Source organism: Ustilaginoidea virens, chromosome 4 (genome assembly GCF_000687475.1).
Source record: "Ustilaginoidea virens chromosome 4, complete sequence".
Lineage (NCBI taxonomy): Eukaryota > Fungi > Ascomycota > Sordariomycetes > Hypocreales > Clavicipitaceae > Ustilaginoidea > Ustilaginoidea virens.
The window spans coordinates 5,348,983-5,371,238 of NC_057319.1; the positions used below are offsets into that span (position 1 = coordinate 5,348,983).

The 22,256-nt window shown below is 58.4% G+C and overlaps 6 protein-coding genes across 6 annotated transcripts; 3 read left to right on the forward strand and 3 right to left on the reverse strand.

The window, feature by feature from the left end:
- Positions 1-4,101: 4,101 nt before the first annotated feature.
- On the forward strand, positions 4,102-5,354 carry UV8b_05939 (uncharacterized protein; the record flags this gene model as incomplete). Its single annotated transcript, XM_043143436.1, has 4 exons — positions 4,102-4,136; positions 4,792-4,824; positions 4,905-4,958; positions 5,240-5,354. The coding sequence occupies 4 exons, from the start codon at positions 4,102-4,104 to the stop codon at positions 5,352-5,354; spliced, it is 237 nt and encodes a 78-aa protein (XP_042999369.1).
- Positions 5,355-6,464: 1,110 nt separating this feature from the next.
- On the reverse strand, positions 6,465-7,334 carry UV8b_05940 (uncharacterized protein; the record flags this gene model as incomplete). The annotated part of the gene is made up of 2 exons (XM_043143437.1): positions 6,465-7,042; positions 7,163-7,334. 2 exons carry the CDS (start codon positions 7,332-7,334, stop codon positions 6,465-6,467), a joined length of 750 nt encoding a protein of 249 aa, XP_042999370.1.
- A 2,211-nt stretch (positions 7,335-9,545) lies between these two features.
- Positions 9,546-12,355, forward strand: UV8b_05941 (uncharacterized protein; the record flags this gene model as incomplete). The annotated part of the gene is made up of 6 exons (XM_043143438.1): positions 9,546-10,396; positions 10,815-10,924; positions 10,959-11,116; positions 11,194-11,281; positions 11,379-11,944; positions 12,068-12,355. The coding sequence occupies 6 exons, from the start codon at positions 9,546-9,548 to the stop codon at positions 12,353-12,355; spliced, it is 2,061 nt and encodes a 686-aa protein (XP_042999371.1).
- Positions 12,356-13,389: 1,034 nt separating this feature from the next.
- On the reverse strand, positions 13,390-15,563 carry UV8b_05942 (uncharacterized protein; the record flags this gene model as incomplete). The annotated part of the gene is made up of 4 exons (XM_043143439.1): positions 13,390-13,774; positions 13,891-14,417; positions 14,552-15,403; positions 15,546-15,563. The coding sequence occupies 4 exons, from the start codon at positions 15,561-15,563 to the stop codon at positions 13,390-13,392; spliced, it is 1,782 nt and encodes a 593-aa protein (XP_042999372.1).
- Positions 15,564-18,931: 3,368 nt separating this feature from the next.
- Positions 18,932-19,320, reverse strand: UV8b_05943 (uncharacterized protein; the record flags this gene model as incomplete). The annotated part of the gene is made up of 2 exons (XM_043143440.1): positions 18,932-19,148; positions 19,205-19,320. 2 exons carry the CDS (start codon positions 19,318-19,320, stop codon positions 18,932-18,934), a joined length of 333 nt encoding a protein of 110 aa, XP_042999373.1.
- Positions 19,321-19,706: 386 nt separating this feature from the next.
- On the forward strand, positions 19,707-20,934 carry UV8b_05944 (uncharacterized protein; the record flags this gene model as incomplete). The annotated part of the gene is made up of 4 exons (XM_043143441.1): positions 19,707-19,738; positions 19,814-20,052; positions 20,181-20,292; positions 20,373-20,934. 4 exons carry the CDS (start codon positions 19,707-19,709, stop codon positions 20,932-20,934), a joined length of 945 nt encoding a protein of 314 aa, XP_042999374.1.
- Positions 20,935-22,256: the final 1,322 nt, after the last annotated feature.

Below are 22,256 nucleotides of genomic sequence, written 5' to 3' on the forward strand. Positions count from 1 at the left end.
TTGAGAGGCACCTAACGGCGGTTCTAAACTTGAGTCGTATTTACTCCGTAGCGTACACTCAAGCTGAGTCGTCCCTGCAATCGTGGCCTTGCCGTCTGTTTGCCGAGGGAGCTGATTGACCGGGGTCGGGAAGAAGAAGGAAGCAAACCTAGCAAGTGAAACAGACAAAGGAAAGAAGAGTCAGGTTGAGGAAGACTTGAGCAAGAAAGCAGAGGATCCTCGTACGAGAAGAGCATGAACAAGGATCAAATGGGGTTCTGGGTGGTGTGGAGGGGGACGGGATGGTGGAAAGGGTCCATATATGGATTATGGGGGCGCACGTCTACTAAGTGGTGACGGATGCTCTCTCGTCCGGCTCTTGTCCAAAATACTTGGAGTGGGGAAGAAGGCCTAGGATGTAATTGCCCGGCTAGACTTGGTCTCGTCGGGGTTCATGCGTGTGACGAGAATAGCATCAGCGGGAGAGTCCAGGGGTGACGGCTGCAGGTGCAGTGTCCGCGATCTGTGTGATGGAAGAGGCCATCAATACACGAGTGCAGGAATAGAGGAGCAGCCAGGTGGTTAACAAGGCAGGCGGTCGACAAGATCATCGATCCACACGGACCGGACGTACTCGGCACACGAGACAGAGCCAGCTGAATGGGACGGAGATGGCCAAGTGCCAGCGGCGAAGACCCATGGACAGTAGTAGTTGAGTCCAGGAGCCTCAGAGTCGGAGCCAGGGACTCGGGGAAGCAGGCGAGACTCCGTGAGAGTACTCGCGTACTTTTGACTTTGTTGTCATGGCTTGTCCATGGCTTGGCCAGAGGCGCGTGGGAGCTTTGCAGCAACCCCTGCCTGCATCTGGCCCATCAAAAGCAACGTTGGAAGTCGGGAGACGCTCGATTATCATGTGGGAAGCCAGGAGCACGCGCTGGCACCCTGCCATAGGCCATGGGTACGGCAAGCCAGGCAGCTTGCCCCCTTGGATTGGGTGAGGGCCAAAGGAGATCAAGGTAACCCTGGGCCGGACCGTCCGTTGCGTCGTCGGGTCTGGGACCTGGGACCCAGGCCAATGCCGTTTGTCGCGGAGAGAGCTGCGCTGCGCCGCAATGGACGTCCGTCTGTGGTTTGAGCAGGGAAAGGGAAAAAAAAAAAAAAAAAAAAGGTCCAGCGGGCTGCATGTACCTGGGTAGTCTCGAGATGTCGTCCTATGACAACGGACAAGATCCTTGTTCAGGCTTCGATTGGGTGCCAAGCCCTGGCAAAAGAAGATTGTCAATGCAATACAGGGCCTACCCTCACCGTTTTCGCGGGCAGGTAGCCAAGTCGTCGAGTGATACGATTCCGGAGGATGAATCGATTCGATGCGTCCCCATGCATCCCATTCCCAGCTCAACGATGCCAGGGGGCGGGGAGGGGTCTTGCAACGGATGTCGAGTGATGATTGAAAAGTTGCCTGCCAGGAGGGGGGAAGAAAGCTTGGGCTTGGTGGATACCCACGGGCCGCCAGTGCTCAGCGCCAAGTGCCAAGTGCCAGTGCCAAGTGCCAGTGCCAGTGCCAGTGCCAGAGCCACTTGCCACCAACGACTGCAGCATCTGAGGGACCAATCTGGTAGGTGGCAAGCCACTAACGAGGCGGGGAGGGGTGGCGTTGCCCGCCCGTCCGCCACCTTTGTGGGCCTCGCAGACCAGAGACCAGAGGAAAAGTCTGGTTTTGCTCGGCCAGTGCCGGGAGGGCACACCATCGCCGTGCGGCACTTGGATGGGACGGGACCAGACCAGACCAGACCAGGCGCTTGTTTTGAGGCCTGAAGGCGTCCGTCAACGGTGCTAATGTTGTCTGCTATGTACCTGATGTGTGTAGCAAAAAGCACACTGGCGGGCATGTGACCTGGCGGCACACGGTGAAGGCCGCTGCCATGCCCAAGCTGGCGCCCAAGCAGGCGCCCAAGCACAGAACCAATCCATATGCAACTTGGGTTTGACAATGGCGGCAAGACTACCATAGGAGCGACGACGACGAAGATGGAGATGAAGCTGCTTCGGGCAGGATATGTTGACTGTTTGGACAGAATGAAGCTGCGGATGCGGGCTCCGGAGCAGGCTTCAAGCGGCTCACTGATCAAGCAGGACCTTCTTCCGCCTCCTACTTGATTTTTTTTATTTTTTTTTTTTATTTTTTCCTTTTTCTCAGTCCATTCCGCAGCCCGCATTGTTCATTTTAGCGCCCATGTCTGAGACATGCGTGCGTGACCTGCATGTCTCATTCGACTGGCTCTCCGACAGGACGATCTGGGATTCAATGTCGTCGTGCCCTGGACGCCAAGACTCTGTTTGGGCGGGCCTGCCAACATGGGCGCCACTACGGCCTACTCCGTATTCGACTCGAAGGACTATTATGTACATATGTACCATTGTTGAACTCGCGACGGACTGCGATATGAAGAATCGTTCAAACGCATCGTGCACGTGTTGCGCACCAAGCCAGGAAAGCTGGCGCGCCTAGCCCCTCCCCTAACAGCGAGCGACCACTTGTTGGCTTAGGACTGGTACCTCTGGCCTTGGAAGACGCTTTCCACAGCCCACCAAACCTGTATGTATGTACCGTACTGTCAATGATTGCAAAAGCAAAAAGGCTTATGCAGGCCATGCATGACGACGCGGGCAGCAAAGTCTCGCATCGGCGAGTTGCATCGCAGTGGAACGCCTTGCGTGCATTGCATGTACCCATGGATATGTTTGCCCACGGCGGAGCTGCGCCAGTGTATGTTGACATCAACAATTGACGGCACGACGGGCTGCTGGGGAGGGGGGAGGAGGGGGCAAGCTCAGTGGGCAAGCTCAGTGCTCCTTTGGGCTGCGCTGCTGCTGGCGCCTGTTGGCTGGCGTCTGGTGGCGGCTGGCCAAAGATTGATGGCCACATGCACATAACCGACCGTCTGGTCTCGGTGGCTCTGGCTGTCTCTCGCCTCTTGTTTGGACTTGGGCCGCGCAAAAAGTTCCCTCGTCTTGCCCGTCTCGAAATCGAAACTTTTCCCCGGCCGCCCATTCGCTGAGCCTCCGCTGAGCCTCCGTAATCGCTCTGGGGAAGCGGGCCCGTCCCCCATGTTTGGGCCGTGTCGACTGGCTGCGCGGGCAAGTCGATTTCCATCCAATGAGATTCCTGTCGACGTCCGTCCTGTGATTGCATTCCTGTCGCTCCGCTTACGCTTACTTGCGCTCGCCCTCTTGCATTGAAGCGCGATGACGAGATGTGCCGTCTCTTTTGGCCACGCTTCGACGGAGCACCCAGTGCGCGAGACTGGATTTTGTCTCGAGCGCCTGACTCGTCCGCCCGGTCCCACCAAGCAAAAGGCTACTGACACAGCTGAAAGCTGCAGGTCCTAGAGCGGCCCATCGACTCATGCACATGCTGCGTCCAAAGCCGGCTGGCTGGGCTACCTGTGGTCGTGGTCGTGGACCTTTTTCCTTGCGTGTGCTTTTTTTTTTCCTTTCTTTTTTTTCTTTTTTTTTCCCCCTTACACCATCCATGGGTGGTAAGAGCCACGACGTGCATATCGGGGACGGCGGGAAGAGTGGGGAAAAGGGGAGGCAGCCATGCTTCGCCACAGCCGTGGAAACCGAGGCTAGGTGACGTGGCGTGGCACAGCTCAGCCACGTCTCGTTTCTGCTTAGACTGGTCAACCGTTGGAGCTTAAAATATCGTGGTCAAGTTGCCAATCTTGACCGTCATTGTGGCACGCCGCCCCCCTAGTAGTAGGCTAGAGGCTAGAAGCTATGTACGTCGAGTCAATAGCAGCTAAAAGCCAGACGACCAGGGCTCTCTGCTGGATTTCTCGCCGTGCTATAACCGAAAGATGACTCAGGTCGAGAATATTACACCCCCCCCCGGGGGGCCCCCCTTGTCCCCTTGTCCATGCAACATGCAACGTCCAGTATGCAGGCAAGTCGAGAAAGGGATTGGTTCTTACATCATCATTGGCAGCCAGGCATCGGGCGACTGGTTTCGAACCTCTTTGGCTCGAACCCATGGGCTGCAGCGCAGCGGTGCAAGGCATATTCGCAAAGTCCCTGGGGTTTTCTGGCTCCCTCCTTCGTTTGTCCCTCGCATCCGCGCCGATGCACGTGCTTGTCCCAAGACTCGAGAGCGCAACGTGAGTTCATTATAGCCCAGCTCACCTTGATGTCCCCTGCTGCTACCGGTACAGCGGTGAGATGTGGCGCCTGTTGGCGGTGAAATGGGATTGACGTTGGCCACTGGTGGCTTGGCAGCGCACCCGGCGCACAACAAGCGGGACAAGCGCGCTGTTGTCCAGGCTCCAGACTCACGACTCACGACTCCAGGCCGTCAGAGCTGCCCTGCCTGCCCTTTGTGGTTTCGCGCAGGATGCCAGCGGTAAGAGCCGGCTTGCGCTCGTAGCCATCACCGACTTGGCGGACTTGCTTTGCCCGCCATCTCGGCACTTGCGGGCCTTGTTGTCTCACTCGTCTTTCCTGCTTGGCCCGTGCCGTGGTGGTCATGACGCCCTCGACATGCGTCGGCACGTGCCTCTCAACTCAACTTGAGAACAGCCTCACGCCCATCGCCATCCCAGCTACCGAGTACGCAACCGGTCGGCTTGTTGGATTCCGGAAGCTACCGGGTTCTTCCGGGCCCTCCGTCCAGCGCCCGCCGGCGGCCATGGAACCACTCTCCTCCGCAGGAACGTGTTGTCCAGCAGAGAGCCGTGATGCAACGCAACCCCCCCCCCCCCCCCCCGGGGGGTAACTCGAGAGCCGTACAAGGTGCAAGGAACAGCTTCGTTCTAGGCAAACGCGCCGAGCAGACCAGGCAAAATCCAGGTCCGTCGGGTCATCATCCACCTCACCGTTCTCCTCAGCATGCTGACCCGGCGCCGACAACCCTCGCCTCGAGCTGACAGGCACAGCAGCCTCCACTCCCTCCCCAAGCCCTGGATCCGGAGAACCATGGTGCGGTGCGTACTACTCCGTACACGTAGCATTTCCGTCTTGCGGGACGAGCCACAGCCGCCCGGCAAAAAAGCAAGCGCTGGGGACGATGCGAGAGCAAGGGGGATTGCAAGTGCCCGCCGACACCAAAAGTACTACGCGCCAGTCATTTCCGGTGCGGAAACGGCCATGTCGGTGGCGATGCCCGGATATGTCTGCTGCTGCCGCTGCTGCTGCCGCTGCTGCTGTTGTTGTTTTCCCTACCGCACCGCTGCCAGCAGGCGTCATGGACTGACGAGGGGCCCAGCTCTCAAGTCGACAGCGTAATGGCATGCCATGCATCCTGTCCTCCCAGCGGATCCGTGTTTCCCGAGCTTCCACAAAGTTCACGCCACGACATGGATGCCACAGCTCACGCGTAGTCACACCACTGATCATGGCCAGACGCTGTGCAACTCAACTCCATGGAGAGACCCGTCGAGCACGACGCCGTCCGTCAGCGCTGGGACGCAGCCAGACCCCCAGACAACGCACGCAGCTCCCTGCTGCTCCGGGGAATCGAAACCACCAAAAAAAACACCATGTCCTCCGCGCCAGCGCCATCCGCAACAGCACCGTCGAATCTGAACCCCCCCCCTGCCAGCAGCGACGGGACAGGCGCGGGCCTTGCTGCATCAGCTACACGCACAACACAAGACCCCGCGTAGTACCCGCGACCGCGACTCGGGACGTCGTTTAAGAAAATCACGCGGCCTCGTCAGCTCCAAGCCGTCGCGGCGGAATACAGCTTCGGCCTGGCAGCCATGGTATGGGAGGGGGGAGGAGGGGGAGGGGGGCGGTAGCAAGACAGGCCGTCGGGAGAGAAAGCCCAAAGGAGGTAGCTCGGGTCTATTTCCCTGTCCTTGACTGACGGAGGGGGGAAGAGTGCGGGCATGGACGGATCTTGATTCGCCTGGTGCAGCGGTGCTCGACAGAGCCGTCGTCGACCCCGGCCTGGAAAACGCACCGACGCCCTCTGGAAGGCGGGCCGAAGGAGAACACTTCCGTGTTTAATAAACATGGTGTTCTGCAACAAGGGGCTTCTAGCTGCGGGTTCCTGTTGTCGATTGCTGCCGAGGTCGACCGTTGACCTGCAGTCTGGCAGATTGTGCGCCACGAACCCGTGAACCTGTAGAGCAGTTGACATTTGAGGAGCCGGCGTCAAACAAGGTTTGAAGATTTTTCCACGGAACAAATTAACCTATTGTTCGGCTCAACTGCCCATACAACGCCGGTAACCAATGTACCTTGTTCTAATGCTCAGCGCAGCAAAAACCACTGTTCCAACCCCCCGGCTGCTTTCTCAATGCCGTTGACTGCTGATGGTAATTGCCCTTTGAAGGGCGAAAGAAAAAAAAAAAAAAAGAAAAAAAAAAACACAAAAGAAAGAAAATGGAAAAAAAAAAAAGTCATTATTTGTGCTACAAGTGTCATGACCATTTGCCCCCCCAACAAACGGAAACAATTCCCAGCGTGGGTATTAAAGGCACCATCTAGGCGGTTGCGAATCTGGCTGCTCTCTTATCAGCCTTGGCCCTCTCGGCGGCATCATCCAGGACACCACCGACGCGCTGGCGGTTTCCGCCGTATCTGGTGACCCGGCCGTGATGACCTCTTCTATCGAGACTCTGCCGCTTGAACGGGCGGATTCCCTCGCCGTCGCCGCGAGCGCCGCGGCCGCGCTTCAGCGGTCGGTCGGGGAGCGCAGAGTCGAGGCCCGAGGCCAGGTCGTTTTGGGCAAGGCCGAAGCGCTTGGCTCGTTCGGCGCGCTGCCTGGCCTCGTCGTCTTGTTCGATGCCGAATCGCTTGGCGCGCTCGGCACGCCGAATGGCCTCCTCATCCGCGGCGCTGGACGCCAAGCCTATGGCGTACGAGGGCGCAGCGACATCGGCCTCGGTCGGTTCTCCCGCCGAGGTGGGGGCCCTCGTCGCGTCCTTGTTCTTCTTGCTCGCAGGCGCCGCTGCCGCTGGCTTGGGTTCGGCGGCGGACACGGGCTTCGCACCGGCTGTTTCGGGTGGCGCGGCTTCATCGTCGCTGCCGTCGCTGTAGCTGACTTGATCTTCCTCGGCATCTGGGAAAGGGCACGTCAGCGCTTGGGGGGATGGTTCACGTCGCAGCGCACTGCCAGGGGGGGGGCCGCAGCGAGGCGCGTTTTCCCCCGTCACGTCCGACGGACACCGGGCTGCTGTACCTGCCTTGGCCGCGGCGGCGCGGGCGGCGGCGAGCTTGGCGGCGGCGGCGATCTTGTCGTCGTCTTCCTGCAGTCGCGCAATCAACGCCTGCTTGTTCCCGGACTGCTGAAGCTTTCGCCGCCCTAGCAGCCCTTTCAGATCGGGAACCTTGAGAGAGTTGTAGTCCGTCATGGCGGGCGGGAGCTGAGTATGGCTGCGTGGGAAACTGGGCCAAGTGCGCAAACGGCAGCGGACAAACGGCAGCGGATTGCGCCAGGGTCGAAGCTTTAACGCGAGGGTGAGAACGGCAAGGGATGGACGAGGAGCCGGCGCCGGAAAAAAAAAAAACAAAGAGAAAAGAAAAGAAAGGGCAAAAACGAAAAAAAAAAAAAAAAGGGAGCGGGTGAGGCGTGGCGCGACGGGCCCGGAATTGGCCCACGTGTGGTTCGAGATTCTGGGATCAGCGACGGAGAGGCGAGCTATGCGAGACTAGGCCATGTGTTCTTTTTGCCGAGCGGCGGTAACGACGGATGCAAAGAGAAGAGCAGCAGTGAGCAGAAAGGAGGTTGGCAAGCGATGGCGACTGGACATGGCTTGGTGGTGAGCATTGAGCATTGAGCGTGAGCAAGTGGGCAGCGAGCAGCGAGCAGTGAGCAGCGAGCAGCGAGCAGTGAGCAGCGAGCCCTGCGAGGGCGTCTGGTTGGAGTCGCGTCAATTGATACATATTGTATTGTACCGCTCGCTGGTGCTGCTATGTATTGACCTGCTACTGGCGGCATACGTGGGGGGCGCGTGTGGCGGCCTGGTGGAAGGAAGCGCTGGTTCTGGTTGACCAATCATGCGGGGGCGTCGCACTCGCATCCCTGGTGCTTGTGGTCTTTTGCTTTGTTGTCAACTTCGATGAATGTCAACGAATGTCAATGAATGTCAGCCATTTCAAACTCGGCCTCGGAATGCGGCCCGGCAGAGTAGAGTTGACGGAGCTGCGCTGCGGGAGCCGGCTTTGTTCGTGCAGCTTCGCTAGCTACCTACACAAGTCGACGCATGCTTCCATGTGTTGTTGGTCCCGAGCGGCGGCCGGCCTCGAAGATGACGGCCCCCCGCAAATGAGGAACCTCGCCTGCCTTGATCCGAGCACACGAGTCTGCTGCATCGAGTTGGTTGTTCCCTGGCGAGCGAGCGTTTGGCTTTCTCCACCAGCCGTCCTCCAGGCCACCGAGGAGCTGCGACAAGCGGCAAACGGCTGGGAGAACCACATGCACATTCCAGCACATAGACAGACAGCAAGGCAACGCGGATAGAGGGAGGGGTGGATAGCGCAAGTCAACCTGGTGCCCTGGTGCCCTGGTGCCCTGGTGCCGTCCGCCAGCCCGCGCACATCGCGCAAGCCAGCTATGTCCTCTACCGCGTCCTGCCCTGCCCGTCCTGCCCGTCATGGCCCGTGCACAACCTGGGACGCAAAACTCAATCGGCGTCCCGATGCAGCTTTTGGCAGGTTGACATCGGAAATTTACCTGGTTTACCTGGAACCGACAGGTCTGGTCAATTAGGTACCTAGGTATGTACCTGCCTCCTTTTTACGGAGACAATACGGAGCAGTGCAGAAGCCCTAGCGTGGCATGACGGGTCAACTTGTCACGAGAACGCCGACAACCGGCCCATCCAACCAGACCCGGCAACAACAAACGCTGGGCCAAGGCCAGTCCGTGCAGTCCAGACGGTCATCTAATCCATTGAAACTTGGCCCGTTGGCCTCGTCGCTGAAAAAGGAAAAGGAAAGTCCTCCAGCAAGGCATCAATTGATATATAAGATACTTCTACCTACCTCCTACCTGGTACATGGTGCTCAACATATCATCTGCGGGGTTTGTCTCATACCCTACTTCCTCCTTGATACCCGTCAGAGGGAGGATGATGGCCTCCTCCTTGTTCCATACATGATTGTTCCATATCTGCCAACTGCTGCCAACTGCTGCCAACTGCTGCCAACTGCTGCCAACTGCTGCCAACTGCTGCCAACTGCTGCCAACTGCGGCCAAAATGCCAACTGCTAACTGCCGACTGCCAACTGCCGACTGCCGACTGCCGACTGTCAACGGCTGCCTCCCCGGCACCTGCACCAGGTGCAGTGTGATCAAGTTCGGAAAGTGTCAACTGGTCAGCCGTGGCAAGATGAGAGCCATTGAAAAATAGCACCAGCATCTCGTCTTTTCTTTTGCCTTCTCCTTTCTTTCTTTCCTTTCTCTATTCCGTCTTGCCTCATGTATACCGACTGGTTTTCTCTCGACACAGCTTTGCCCCCCCCTACCTTGGCAACAGAGGCTTCATACCCTATCGGTTGTTTGGCAGACGCGCGATTGATTAATTGATTGGTGTTGACTGGTGTTGACCCGCCCGTTGACAATGGCGCGAGGGACTTTTTCAAGAGGTCTTTGGGTCATCTCTCCGCGCCTCGACGCGCTTGAATACCGCGAAAAGCTCATGGGAAGCGTCGTCAAGTACCCAGACTTCCCGATTGAGAGCCACGTTCCCTACCATAGTCCTGTTCGTCCCAAGGAATTGGTCCCCGACTTGGACCCCAGACCCATACAGGTACGCAACATGCACTTTTGGGACAAGAACGTTGTCGATGCCAAGATGAAAGCCACCATCCAAAGCATCGTGGCCACGTTTGTCGACGCAACCAAGGAGAACAGCACCGAGGCCATGGCCACCATCGCACGAGTGTGGCACATGAGCTCCCCAGGGGAAAAGTTCAAAGCTCTGCTGCGCGACGAGTATTACTTTGACGAAGTCTTCAAGCTGTTGCAGAGTAACCACGGCGTCGGATATTTCATCACCGCCATCGTCACGTTTGTCAACCTTGAGGAAAGACAGATTTATGGATCGAGCACAGGGGCGGGAGGCTCACTCGAAGGTCCCTTTGACTCCAGGACGGGCTTCAACAGCAGGTGCGAAGCAGTGTTCGGCATTGCGCACGAGAGGTTCCACTCGGAATGCTACCAAGGGGAAACCATTGTGTTCATGGGATACCGCAAGATTGAGCTCGTCAAGGTGAAGGGCATTCGTGCCAAGCTCCGCCGCCTGTTTCAGGGTGAAAAGCATGGTCTGGCCATCATGGACAGAGATGATCACTGGCCGGAGATGAAGGAGCTGCCTCATCAGGGCACCGTGAACAATTTTCTCGGCGGGCCCGACAGTGCCTCTGCGAGAAACTCGATGGAGGAGGAAAGGGATCCCGAGGCCAAGAAGAGGTATGAGCTGTTTGACAAGATGGGTAAGAGACTGCAATTGGATCCGTGGTTTTGATTTGAAACTTGCGTAACCAGCTCTCTCTCTCTCGCAAGGAACAATGGGGGAATGGGTCAGCGATGACATTTTTATGCGTGGAGTTGGGACAGCGTTGTCTTTGATTATACTGTATACTGTATACGCGACGTGATTTTGTCGTCCCGTCCGGTTTTCGGCCATGTACCTACCATGTTCTACGATTGCAGCATAGCAACAGTGAAGTCATAGTAAGCGATTGCCCCAGCCGTCAACCAACGTCATGTCGTGGTTCTGGATGTGTTTTCAACAAAATCAATGAATGGCTTAGAAATTTGCCTCGAGTATCTTTCGCAGGGCTACTCAATGCCCCCCTTTCCACTACGCTGAACTCAACCGCGACAGCTTCTCCTCCGTCTTCTGGATCCGTGCCGAAAGCTGGGAGACCGTCGCGGCGAGTTCTCTCGAGCTCGCCTACACGATTGTGCAACAGCACGCTCATAAAACGCCGCCAGGTCAGGTAGGGAGCGATCGATCTGGGCTTCACAGGAGTCGCGGAAATGCGTAAAGCGAAGAGCATCGTGCAACTGGACACGTTGCGCGTCAGACGCATCGCGCAAGCCGTCAAGCACTGGCTCCTCCGTCCAGACAATGCGCGATGGCTCCTCGTTTTCGATGACGCTGGGCCGTCGTCGGATGCTCCTGACGTTGCCCCGCTCACTTTATCCGGGGACGTCGTGTTGACATCCCGAGACGCTGACTGCTGTCCTTGGGAGGTGCCAAGCTGCGCGTTGATGCCACGGAGGAGGATGAGGCTCTGAGTCTGCCGGGTGTCGTCACTGAAAGAGTGGATGGGCGGGATCCAGTACAAGGTGAGCCGGCTTACATACCGCCTGAAATCGCCTGCCCTCGAACGTATCCACCGCTGACCCTGTCTCTTCAGCGGATGCTGCGTCACGGGCGCTGAAGCGGTTTGCCCTTCGCCCCCCAGAGAATCGCAGTGGCTGCCGCAACTATTCGAACGAAGGGGGTTGAGCGGTTCCAAATACGAGACCATCGCTGATGCCGAGTCACCGCTGACTCTGCTAGGATCCACGCTTCACCAGTCTCCTGTCACAGAGATTGTGCCGAGGCTCAGTTGCCTGCTGTCTGCTTCAATCATTCCAGTTGCGCCGATCAATGCCGCTTCACCCGCGAGGCAGCCTCCAGAGCGTTTCAGAGCCATCCTCGGGGGAACTGAGAGGTCCGCAGCGATCGGGCGCCGTGCCGCGTGTTCACGGGTTTCCAAGACCCGGCTGGCAACCAGAACCAGACAAGCTTGTCAAGATTCTGGCCATCTGGATGACGGTTTGCGGTATCTCGTCGACCGCAACTTTATGCAAACACCACCGACACCGTCTGCTTTGCGCGCCGCCCCCGTACCCTTGTCCTCCGCCGTCTCAGAGCGTTCAAACACTGCCGGTTCATTCGACTGCTTCGTCGTCGACCCGCGGGCGCGCAGCCATGTCCGCGCACTCATGACGGACTGCGAAACGGTCGGCCACGCTTGGATGGGCTTGCAATACTTGAATCGACGGCATCAGGCTCCCGAATTCCCAGTCTTGCACCCTGCAACAGGTCCAACGAGTTTGGCAGGATGATGGGGTCCCCATGCCAAGACATGCTTCGATGACGGGTCCGGTGTTCTGGAAAAGGCCGCCCGGGATGATGCCGACACTGCGTGGCACGTCCTTGGGGCAAGTGTGTGCGTGGCACAAGGCGCCCTGGACCAGGCCGTCGGGTGCTTTGCGCTGTCGCTGCGGCAGAGGGCTTCGGGCGCGGACGTCAGGGGACGCGCCGAGGACTTGGCAAGCGCCCTCGGCCGCCGGGAGACGCTCGCCCTCGACGAGGCAGAAGCCTTGTACCAGCAGTCTGTGGACGTTGGAACACGCGCGACGAGAAGATGAGGGCGCTGATAGCGGCGCTGCGGGAGGGACGGGAGGGACGGGACGGAGCAGCCACGCCGTCATGCTAGCGGTCGGCGATCCCCCCGGGGGGGGGGGGGGGGGGGTGCAAGGAAACGCGGATTCACTCAAAACGAATTCCGCATCAACATCGGGTAGAACAACAGCGGTGCGCTGGGCAACAGTCGGTGCGGTACGAGTTTGTTTTCATTTCTGCATAGGTAGTTCCTTGTCATGCGGTCTCACGCGCGCCTCTGATGCTTCTGCCGTAACTACTGCCCCGGTGTGAATATGCGACGGCTCACACGGAAAAAAAAAAAGAAAAAAAGAAAGAAAAGAAACAATGTCGCCCGCTTTTTTCTTTCCTCTTGACTCCCCAGGCACTGGTTTAGAGAAGGGGAAAAAAAAAAAAAAAAAAAAAAAAAAAAAAAAAAAAAAAAAAAAAAAAAAACTCCTCACTCCTGCTGACGCCTCTTGCGTGGAAAAATATGCCAAACCGATGGGAGAGAAGGACGGCCGATGAAGCAGAGGAATATGGGAAAAACAGAGACAAAGCGCGATTGGAGACGGGTATGGTATGTACAGGATGGGCGGGAGATGGATGAAGAAGGCCAGCGCGGTATGCAAAAAAAAAAAAAGAAAAGTAAAAATGGGGGATAAAAGTACGATACCATGACAATAATGAAGGAAACAAAATAAAAGAAGTAAAATAAAATAGATTAGAATAGAGTTGAGCAGAATGGGATGGAGTAGAAGGCAATGAGATGGAACGCAATAGAATGGAATACAGTAGAATGGAATAGAGTGGATTAGAATGAAATGGAATAGAATAAAACAAACAAGAACCGAATGGAGAGGAGTGAACGGAACAGCGTAGAGTAGAATAGAATAGAGTGAAGAGAGAAAGGTCAAACCGGTGAGAGGTGAGAGTCAAGGTCGGGGTCAGGTGAAGATGAAGACGGCAATCATTCCGAGGTCGAGGCCAAGGTCGCGTCAGGTCAAGGTCATACATTCAGTTTCGTCATCACCAACCCCCCTCACTCGTGCACGTCCTGCACGGCCGGGGGCGCCGGCGGAGCAGGCTGCTCCGTCGACGCGGGGGCAGGCGGCGGCGGCGGCGGCACCGGACGGCCGCCGTCCACAATGATCTGCAGGTCGACCTTGTCGGCCGTCTTGCCGTGCTCGACGCGCTTCCACGTCACGATGCGGGCTTCGTTGGTGTCGACCTCGAAGACGCGCAGGCGGCGCACGTAGCCCCCGTAGCCGGCGTAGCCGCCGAAGCCGACGCCGCCGGCGTAGCACATCCACAGGGCGGGTTTCTGCACCTGCGGAGGGGGCTGCTCGCCGGGCGAGGGGCTGAGCTGGGCGCCCGGCTGGGTGACGTTTTGCAGCGAGAGGAGGCAGTAGTCGTTGCAGTGGTCGCTGGACGAGGAGAGTGGGCATTAGCTGAGGCGCCGTTTCACCCGGGGAGAGCCGGATGTAACAAGGACGGGCGGGAAAGGGGGGGGGGGATTGCACAAGAACGCAAGAACACGTACTGTCCTGCGCTGACCATGACGACGCCCTGCTCTACGAGGGCGTCGCGGAAGCCAGAGTTGTACACGGGCGCGGTGACGCCTTCCTTCCACTCGCCCAGCCGCGGCAGCTCGGGGCTGGCGTATTCCGTGAGGGGGATGTGGATAAAGGAAATGTCCATGTGGTGGTGGCTGTACTTGGCGTGCTTGCTCTTGAGGCTGGCTGCCGTCTTTCGGAACCACTCGATCTGGTTGGGCTTGATCCAGTCGTAGCCGGGGTACTTGCGCTCGTTGGGCGAGTACGAGTGAGTGTCGAGGAGGTAGATGGTCAGGGCGGAGTGATCCGAGCCGCCGCGCGCGAGCACCTCAATGTAGTAGTTGCCCACGCCGTCAATGTTCGCCGGGCCGGCTGCGGACAGGGAAAAGGGCAGCGTCTCGTAGAGGGCCATTTGTCGAGCTCGACTCATGGTGCTTTCGTCGTCGTGGTTGCCAAAGATGGCGGCGTACGGGATGCTCCGCTGGATCAAGAGGGAAGCAATCTTGAATATGGCCTTGAGTGGGTGCTGTCAGTTTTTTTTTTTTTTTTTTTTTTTTTTTTGGGTTTTTTTGGTTTCCCTGCCGAAACGCGTGCCGGCATACGGCCACCGGGACGGGTGCATGCTAGAATCAAAGATGTAAAACTGACCGTAGGCGCGTCGGGAGCAGTATCTCCGTTGACCTGATCGCCGCCGAGAATGACAAGGTCTGGCTTCTCCTCATCGAGCATCTTGGTGACAAAGTCGAGGGTTCTCGGGTCGGCCTCGCATTTGCCGCCTTCGTACCCATCCGGCACGGGCTCCCGACACTCGCCGACGCCGTTGCTGAGGTGCAAGTCGCTGATTTGCATCATCTTGAAGCGGCCGTTATCCGCGATTCTGGGCTTCGGCTTCTTGCGCTCCTTGGGCGGCGCGCCGCGGCGCATGGTCAGGTGGACGCTGAGCAGCGACCTGCCCGTGTTCAGCAGCAGCTGGGTTCCCGTGACTGTCCAGCCGTCGCGAGCCTCGACCGCGTCGTCTCCAAACAGCACGTCGATGTCGGTGACGGCGCTGGCGTCGCTGGACCTCCTGCTGTCGGCTCGCTTGATCCACAAGCCGCCCGGCCGGGACTCCCACGGCTGGTCGTTTTTGACAGCCTTGCCTTGGTTTGCTTCCGCGGGGTTCAGTCTCCCGACCGACACATCCATGACCACCATGTCTTCAGACGTGAGCTCTTTTTCATGTTTGCGGCTGATGTAGAGGTAGGCTGTGGTGGTCCAGGCTCGCCCGAGGTACAGCTCCTTGTCGACGCGATGCCACACGTCCGAATCGAGCTCGCAGGAGGAGAAGGGGTTCAATGTCGAGCAGGTGACGAGGGTGATGTCGGTAATGACGAGGCCCGGGTAGTGTGTGGGCATGTAACCATGGATGGCGTTGGGGAGGACTCGATAGTTTCGATCAAGGAAGGAGATGACGGCAAAGGCGAACACGGCAGCCGCGCCGAGCTGGGTCAGCGCGCGGACCTGTCATGGCAGATGAGTTTTGGATTGCACGTCGGTTAGACAACAGGAGCAAGTGCCGGGGAAGAGGGGAGGGGGAAGTGGCAAGTTGGGGCACCAAAAGGTTCGGTGAATGCATAAAGGTCATGGAACGTTGTCAACGTACAACCCGTCGCGTCATCATCATGGTTGATGGGGGTTCCGAGCCGCAGGCAGGCCTACGGCTTCGGCTGGAAAGCAAGGGTTTTGGCTGACGGTATGAGACGGCCAAGCCGCAGGCTATGATGTGGCGTTGTCGTGGTCGTCTTGATTGCTACGTCGACAGGGCTAGCATTGTGTGCTGCGGTTCACTTTTGCGTCGGCCTGGACGAGACGAGTTGACGGTTTGGTTTCCGCGAGGCGCAGTGGTCGTTGTCTCAGCAGGCCTCGAAGCCGCGGTGCCATGTAGAAAGGCTATAAAGCGGCGGGCGACGGGCGACGGGGGTCCCGGAGAGCTGTAGACGGACGAATCCTATGGTTCCTTGGTGATGTTGCAACCACGGGGGGCGGACCCTTGCGAGACGGCAAATTTGGATATGTGGTTTCTTTCAATGCCAGGGATTTCAACCGAGACTTGGCCAGAGGCTTGGTGGCAACATGGAAGCAAGCTTGACCTAGACGGGCGATGGCAAAGGCGGTGTGGCGGGGGGGGGGGGGGGGCAGCACAGTGCGCACAGTGCGCACAGTACAGGTGGAGCAGCCCAGCGCAGCACAGCGCGTACTGCAGAAGATACGCAGGGAGGTTGCCCTCTGGCATGATGGATGTGGGACGGTTACAACGTCGCTGAATAAAAGGTACCGCCTCGTACAAAAGGAACCCAGCCGTCTCTGCGATGAACGCACTAGCGATTCCCTTGTATCTAAAGGAGTCTGGCTCTTCTAGAACACATGGCATCGCGGCAATGCAGCTGCTCTTGACAGCAGTGCCGAGGCTTACAGAAAGCTCGATATTGGAGAGGTTTGCAAGTACCCGCATGTTCCGGAAGACGTCTGGTGGGTCGGCAGAGAAACTGGTCATTGGCTGCTCACTACGGCGCGATACGTACGTGCCGGACCCGCAGCACGTTCCCGGAGTCGGGACTGACTCGGGCGCGGCAGGCCTCTCTCTGCCGGCCCCTGCCGGCCCGGCGGAGCGAAATCAGCCACGACGGATAAAACACATCAACTGCACTTGAAATGGCGCGGTCCGGAAACCGGACCCTGGTAAAATTTCGGCGCAAACTCTCGTCGGCCTTTACACCTGGGAGCGCACCCCGAGCCCCTTCCTTGCCGCCGTGCACGCAAGCCCCGATGGCCTGGCAACATCGAGCCCATGCTTCCTTTGTTTCCACCACACCCCGCAACAAGGTCCCCAACGCCTCCCAACTTTTGCATCATGGCGGTGTCAGACGGAAAGTACATAGGCATACGCGATTGCTCGCACTTGGCAGTGAATCTTGACCAAGCCAAATGGGCAATCGAAACACGACCAGGTCCGTGCCAGACCATGATGGCCGCCCGGGGAAGTAAAGTAGCCGTATGGAGCGAGGTCCCCAGTTGCGTCATAGGAGGCCATTTGGAAATGGTAATAGCCAGTCCCTGGAGACGATGGTCGTCCAGAAGCATAATACTCTCCAGAGTACCCGGGGTTCGGGTTTGCATCAGTCTTTTGCTCCTTCCTGTCGACCTTGGCTACCTCTACGCAGGTTGGAAAGTTGCTGTATATTCCTCTAAAGTTGTATGCTGACATCGTGTTGCATACCTTGCCCTGGGGACACTGACCAAATCGAGACTTTGCACCAGTGTCGCCGATTACTGGTAGTTCGCACTTGACCCTTGTCTTGGTTTTGAATGATGAATAACACGACCCGCCCACAGCATGAGTGCCGCCTTGGAATCCCTGGCAAAACAAGTGGAGGTCTTGGAGTGCCGCGTTGACAGCGTCGGAGTTTCGTGATTCGTCTCCAACGACGTCGCGTCTGTAAAGCGCCGAACTAGTCATCGCTCGTCTGCGGCTTACTTCGGCAAGAAACTCTTCCAGCGTGAGGTTGTCGCGGAATTCGGGGCGGCGGAACGAATTGCTTTTTGCTGCAGGGCGCGGGGTGATGGGCGCGGGTTTGCCGTGCGCAAGACCCAGAAAGGCCGCTGCGCATAGAAGAAGGAGCAGCGGGAACATTGGCGGGGTTGCAAGTTGATGTGGAAGAAAAGGGGGGGCAAGGAATAACCCGGGTGTTGCTGTTGTTGTTGTTGTTGTTGTCCAGAGCGAGATATTTGAAGCTTCCCGTGATGCCGGTTGATACGACGCAGCGTCGGGGAGGGATTATATAGCGTTCTGAACAATGCAGCGGCTCTTTCCGTGCCCCAGCCGGGGCATCCGGAGAGACGGGCGGGGGGAAAAGAGACAAAGAAAAGAAAGGATGAAAAAGGGCCGAGATGCGCATATAATTGAGTTTGCACGTGATGGCGCATCGCGGAAGATGCCTCGGGCGCATGGATTCCGCGAGAGCTCCTTGTGGCCCATTGGAATGCGCCAACGAGGGACATTGGGGCGTTAGAAAGCAAAGGCTCTCTAAAGCCGGCGGCGTCGCGACTCATAAATCAAGACGAGAACCTTAAATCCCGGGGGCTATAGTCTTGTAGAGCTTGAGGTTACAGGCCCTATGAATGCTGTCGAGACCCAAGCCCGGGTGCGTGCCGGCTGTAAAAAGCCGCGGTGGGGAAGGGAGAGAGGACTGTCAAACTTCATATAGCCCCCCGGGGGTCAAGATGCATGTCGGGTTTGAAGACATGCTCCGTACTTTGGGCTGTAAGCCAAGCCACTGTGCTCAGGTTTCGTTTGCCGTCGCGCACCCGCACGTACCACGCAGAAAGGGGCATATCGCCAGTCTCACCTTCTTCCCGCGTTTGTACCGCCTCGGTTGGGCCTTGTATGCTGGTAAAGCGAATCTGTTGCTCCTTGCTTCAACGTGCGCGCCTACGTATTAACCCTTGGTTATCCCAGCAGGTCGCGACTCACCCTGGCGTGGCATGGCTGGTGCATGCAGAGTGCGGGCCGGGACCAAGGAGGGGATCAGGGGGGCGTCAGTTTAACGTTACCGGGCATGGCAGCTTACCAACGCGCCTGACTGCTTTGCGACTCCAGAGAAGGACCGAAAGGAAAGGAAAGGAACCGAGGGAGGAGAGAACGCGACTACATAGTACAAAGAGGCATTGCCCAATGCACCCCATAAAACCTCGACGTAAAAAACGTCAAGACTGCAACACAACAGAACACAGCACAACACAACACGAGCAACGTGGACCCTGGCGCACCACGTCGCGGCCAGCAGGGGCCCGCCGATATGGCCCTGTAAAAGGGACACGGAAATGGCTACCGAGAAACAAAGGCTAACATAGCCTGCGGGCCCGCAGCTGCCGAGCGCGGACTAATCATTCGGCGCACCGGCGTCCAGATCCGGCGTTGCAAATAAAGTCAATACATAAAAACCGATGCCGATCGGCTACCTGTTTCGTCATGCCGACTGGGAGGGTCGCTTAGCACGCTCGAGGGTCGAGAACCGTCATGGCAGGTGCGGTCCGAGTTCGTTCCGTGTCCAGCGTTTTGCCCGAGGAGCCAGCGCTTGGTGGTAAATCGCGCGCCTGGCCTCGGCGCCGAGGTCCCTCCGCGCAACGGAGTCGGATGCGGGTGTCGGAGGATTGCCCCGCCGTCGCCACGCTCATCCTCGACCGCCGGATTTCGGAGGGCTCGCCCCTGCACGCCCAGGGGTCAGCCTGACCATGTCGGGCAGAAAGAAACGCGGCTGTCACGTGACGGTAGACCCAACTGCATCTGTGGGCGATGACAGCAGCAGCAGCAGCAGCAGCAGCAGCAGCAGCAGCAGCAGGCGATGTACAAATATGTAGCTGTAGCCAACTCGGCCCATGGCTGTCAATGCCCTGTTGGCCAATCCGCCCGGCAAATGCGGCCCGGCAAATGGCACCCAGCGACAGCGACAGTGACGCCGCCAGGCGGACTGGACCTGCTGGAAAACACCAAAACACTCGCTAACCCCTCAACGCGCGCTACATACTCGTGCTACATATATATTTGCAGTCAATTGGCGCCAGTCGACCCCCTCCCCCCCCCAGAGGCGGCCAATGCGGCATCGCTCAGGCGTCGTGACGTCTTGCTCCAGTCTGGTCTCTTGCTCCTGTGCCCCTCGTCGCTCTTTTCTTCCACCCACAGCCTCCGCCTCCGCCTCCGCTTCCGCCTCCCCCTTGCACCAGCGCGTCGAGAAGCAACCTCCGCGCGTCGTCGCCGTCGTACCAGATGCCCGCCATGGCGAACCCCCTTTCCGGACTGTAGGCAACGGTCCCCCCCTTGCATTTGCATCCGAGCCTCGGCCGCTGGCCAGCCTGACATGCATGGCCTTTTAGCGACGCCCGCCGACGGCCGGCCGCCGACCAGCAGTTCATGTTCCCGGACCCGCTGCCCCGGCCGGACGCGGGCGCCGCGTCCGTGTCTGCGGATATGTTGCCGCCGCCGCTGGGTGTCCCCCGGCCGCTGCCCCTGTGGCTGCACCCGTCGCACGCGCGGCACATTGTCAAGGGCAACCTGATGGCGCTCAGCGCGCGCCCCGAGACGGTCGAGCCTGGCGAATGGATCGCTCATCAAGGTACTTACTTGCCTACTGTGCCGCCAAGCCCCCAGCATAGCCGCTCGCGCTTAGAAAAAAGATGAACAAAAATAAACAAAAATGAACAAAAAATAACAAAACCAAAATAACCCCTCCACCCCCCCCAGTCGTGGAGCACTACCGCAACCTGTGGAACTTTGTCCGCGTCGTCCACGACAAGGAGGACGACGGCACCGCCATATGCAACGCGTCGACGTGTCCCAAGATGTCGGCCGGAGAGTGAGGCCCCCCCCCCAAACGCAACTCGCAACTCGCAACTCCTCACCGCGCACGCGAGGCCTGCTAAACCAGGGCTGTAGGAACCGGTCGTACACGTGGCTCAACCGCAACCGCGAGCCGGTGGACCTCCCCGCCCACGAGTACATGGCGCTCATGCAGCGCTGGATCTCGGGCAAGATTGACGACGACGCCGTGTTCCCGACCGACCCGGCGGGCGTTTCGTTTGCGCCCCACCCGGAGCTCGCCCGCAGCCCGGCGGCGGAGGGCGGCAGCGGCAGCGGCAGCGGCAGCGTCGGCGTCGGCCGCGAGGAGTGGCTGGGCGGCCGGAGCGGGTTCCCCCGGCAGTTTGTGGGCACGGCGCAGCTGGTGTTTCGGCAGATCTTCCGGGTCCACGCCCACCTGTACTGGGACCACTTTGTCGCGCCGTTTTACCACCTCGGGCTGGAGAAGCAGCTCAACAGCTGCTTCAGCCACTTCGTCCTGACGGCCAGCACGCTGGACCTGCTGCAGCCGGAGGAGCTGGAGCCCATGCGGTGCCTGATTGACGTGTGGGCTGCCGACGGGACCTTTCCGCGGGGGTCCAAGGCGTACACGGCGGCGAATGTGGAGCGAGGAAGGTACATGATGGGATTGGCGAGGTGACGAGCGTGAGACGGATTGAACTGCCTGCTGGTTGATGCTGGTTGATGTTGGTTGATGCTACTTTATCCTGTTGATGCCAGCTTGATGCAAGCTTGATGCAAGCTTAATGATCAATTGATGCCAGCTCGATGCACGATGCCTCCTCGATGCCTCCTCGATGCCTCCTCGATGCCTCCTCGATGCCTCCTCGATGCCTCCTCGATGCCTCCTCGATGCCTCCTCGATGCCTCCTCGATGCCTCCTCGATGCCTCCTCGATGCCTCCTTGAGCCCTCCTTGAGCCCTCCTTGAGCTTCTCCCCCTTTGCAACTTCCAGCCCTCCCACGCAGCCCACGGCCCCCAGTGCGGCCGCGTGGCTGCCTATAGCGCTGGTTAGCGTCCCCACCGCCAACAGTTCCGGCCATTCAACGTCTTCATGGCTTAGTTGGTTAAAGCGTCGGTCTCATAGCATGATCCAGCCACAGGCTGGGGCAATCCGAAGGTCGCGAGTTCGACTCTCGCTGAGGACATGGTTTTTATTTTTTTCTGGGTTTTTGCTGTTGCCGCCGTACTTTTTCTTGCCGCTCTCGCTTTGCCGTGCGGCTGTTAATGCTCGCCTGTTAATGCTCGCCTGTTAATTCCTGACTGTCAATGTTCGACAGTTAAATGTTCGTTCGATTGTTAGTTCTCGACTGTTAGTTCTCGAACTGTTAATCCTCGACTGTCAATGCTCGACTGCCACATGTGCCGGACATGGCCTCGCAGACAGCTCCAGTCCATCTCTACCGACACTTCCCAGGGAAGGAAGAGCTGCCTGTTTCCAGTCGCAGCACGCATCTCGGTGCCCCAGGCGCCCAAGTGCCGAGCACCTCAGCGACCGAGCATCCTCGAGTCATGTTGCTTTACCAATGCAAGCTGCTGCTGCACCCCTACATATCGCGCGACGCCGCAAGCGCACCTCTACGGGGCGTCTTATCATCACACGCAAGCCGAGGCAACCGCACACTCCGACAGCATTAGCATTAACCTACACCTACATGCACCTACACCTACGCCTACACCTAGTCCTACAGCACCGGGAACCGAGACTCCCTTCCCACGCCCCGCCAGAACCGCTCGCTCGCCTCTGGACGGCTTTGAAACAAACAATCGAAATACAGGTACAGTTGCCGAAACCGGGGCAAGGGAGACGCGACAGGGGATATCAAGTAAAAGCAACGAGATGGCGGCCAGCAGCAGGGCCGACCAGAAACATAAGCAAGCGCCGCGTGCGCAAAGGACAAGGGGCAGCAGATGGGACAGAGAGAGAAAAAGAGACGGGAGTAGAAACAGACGGGGAAAAAA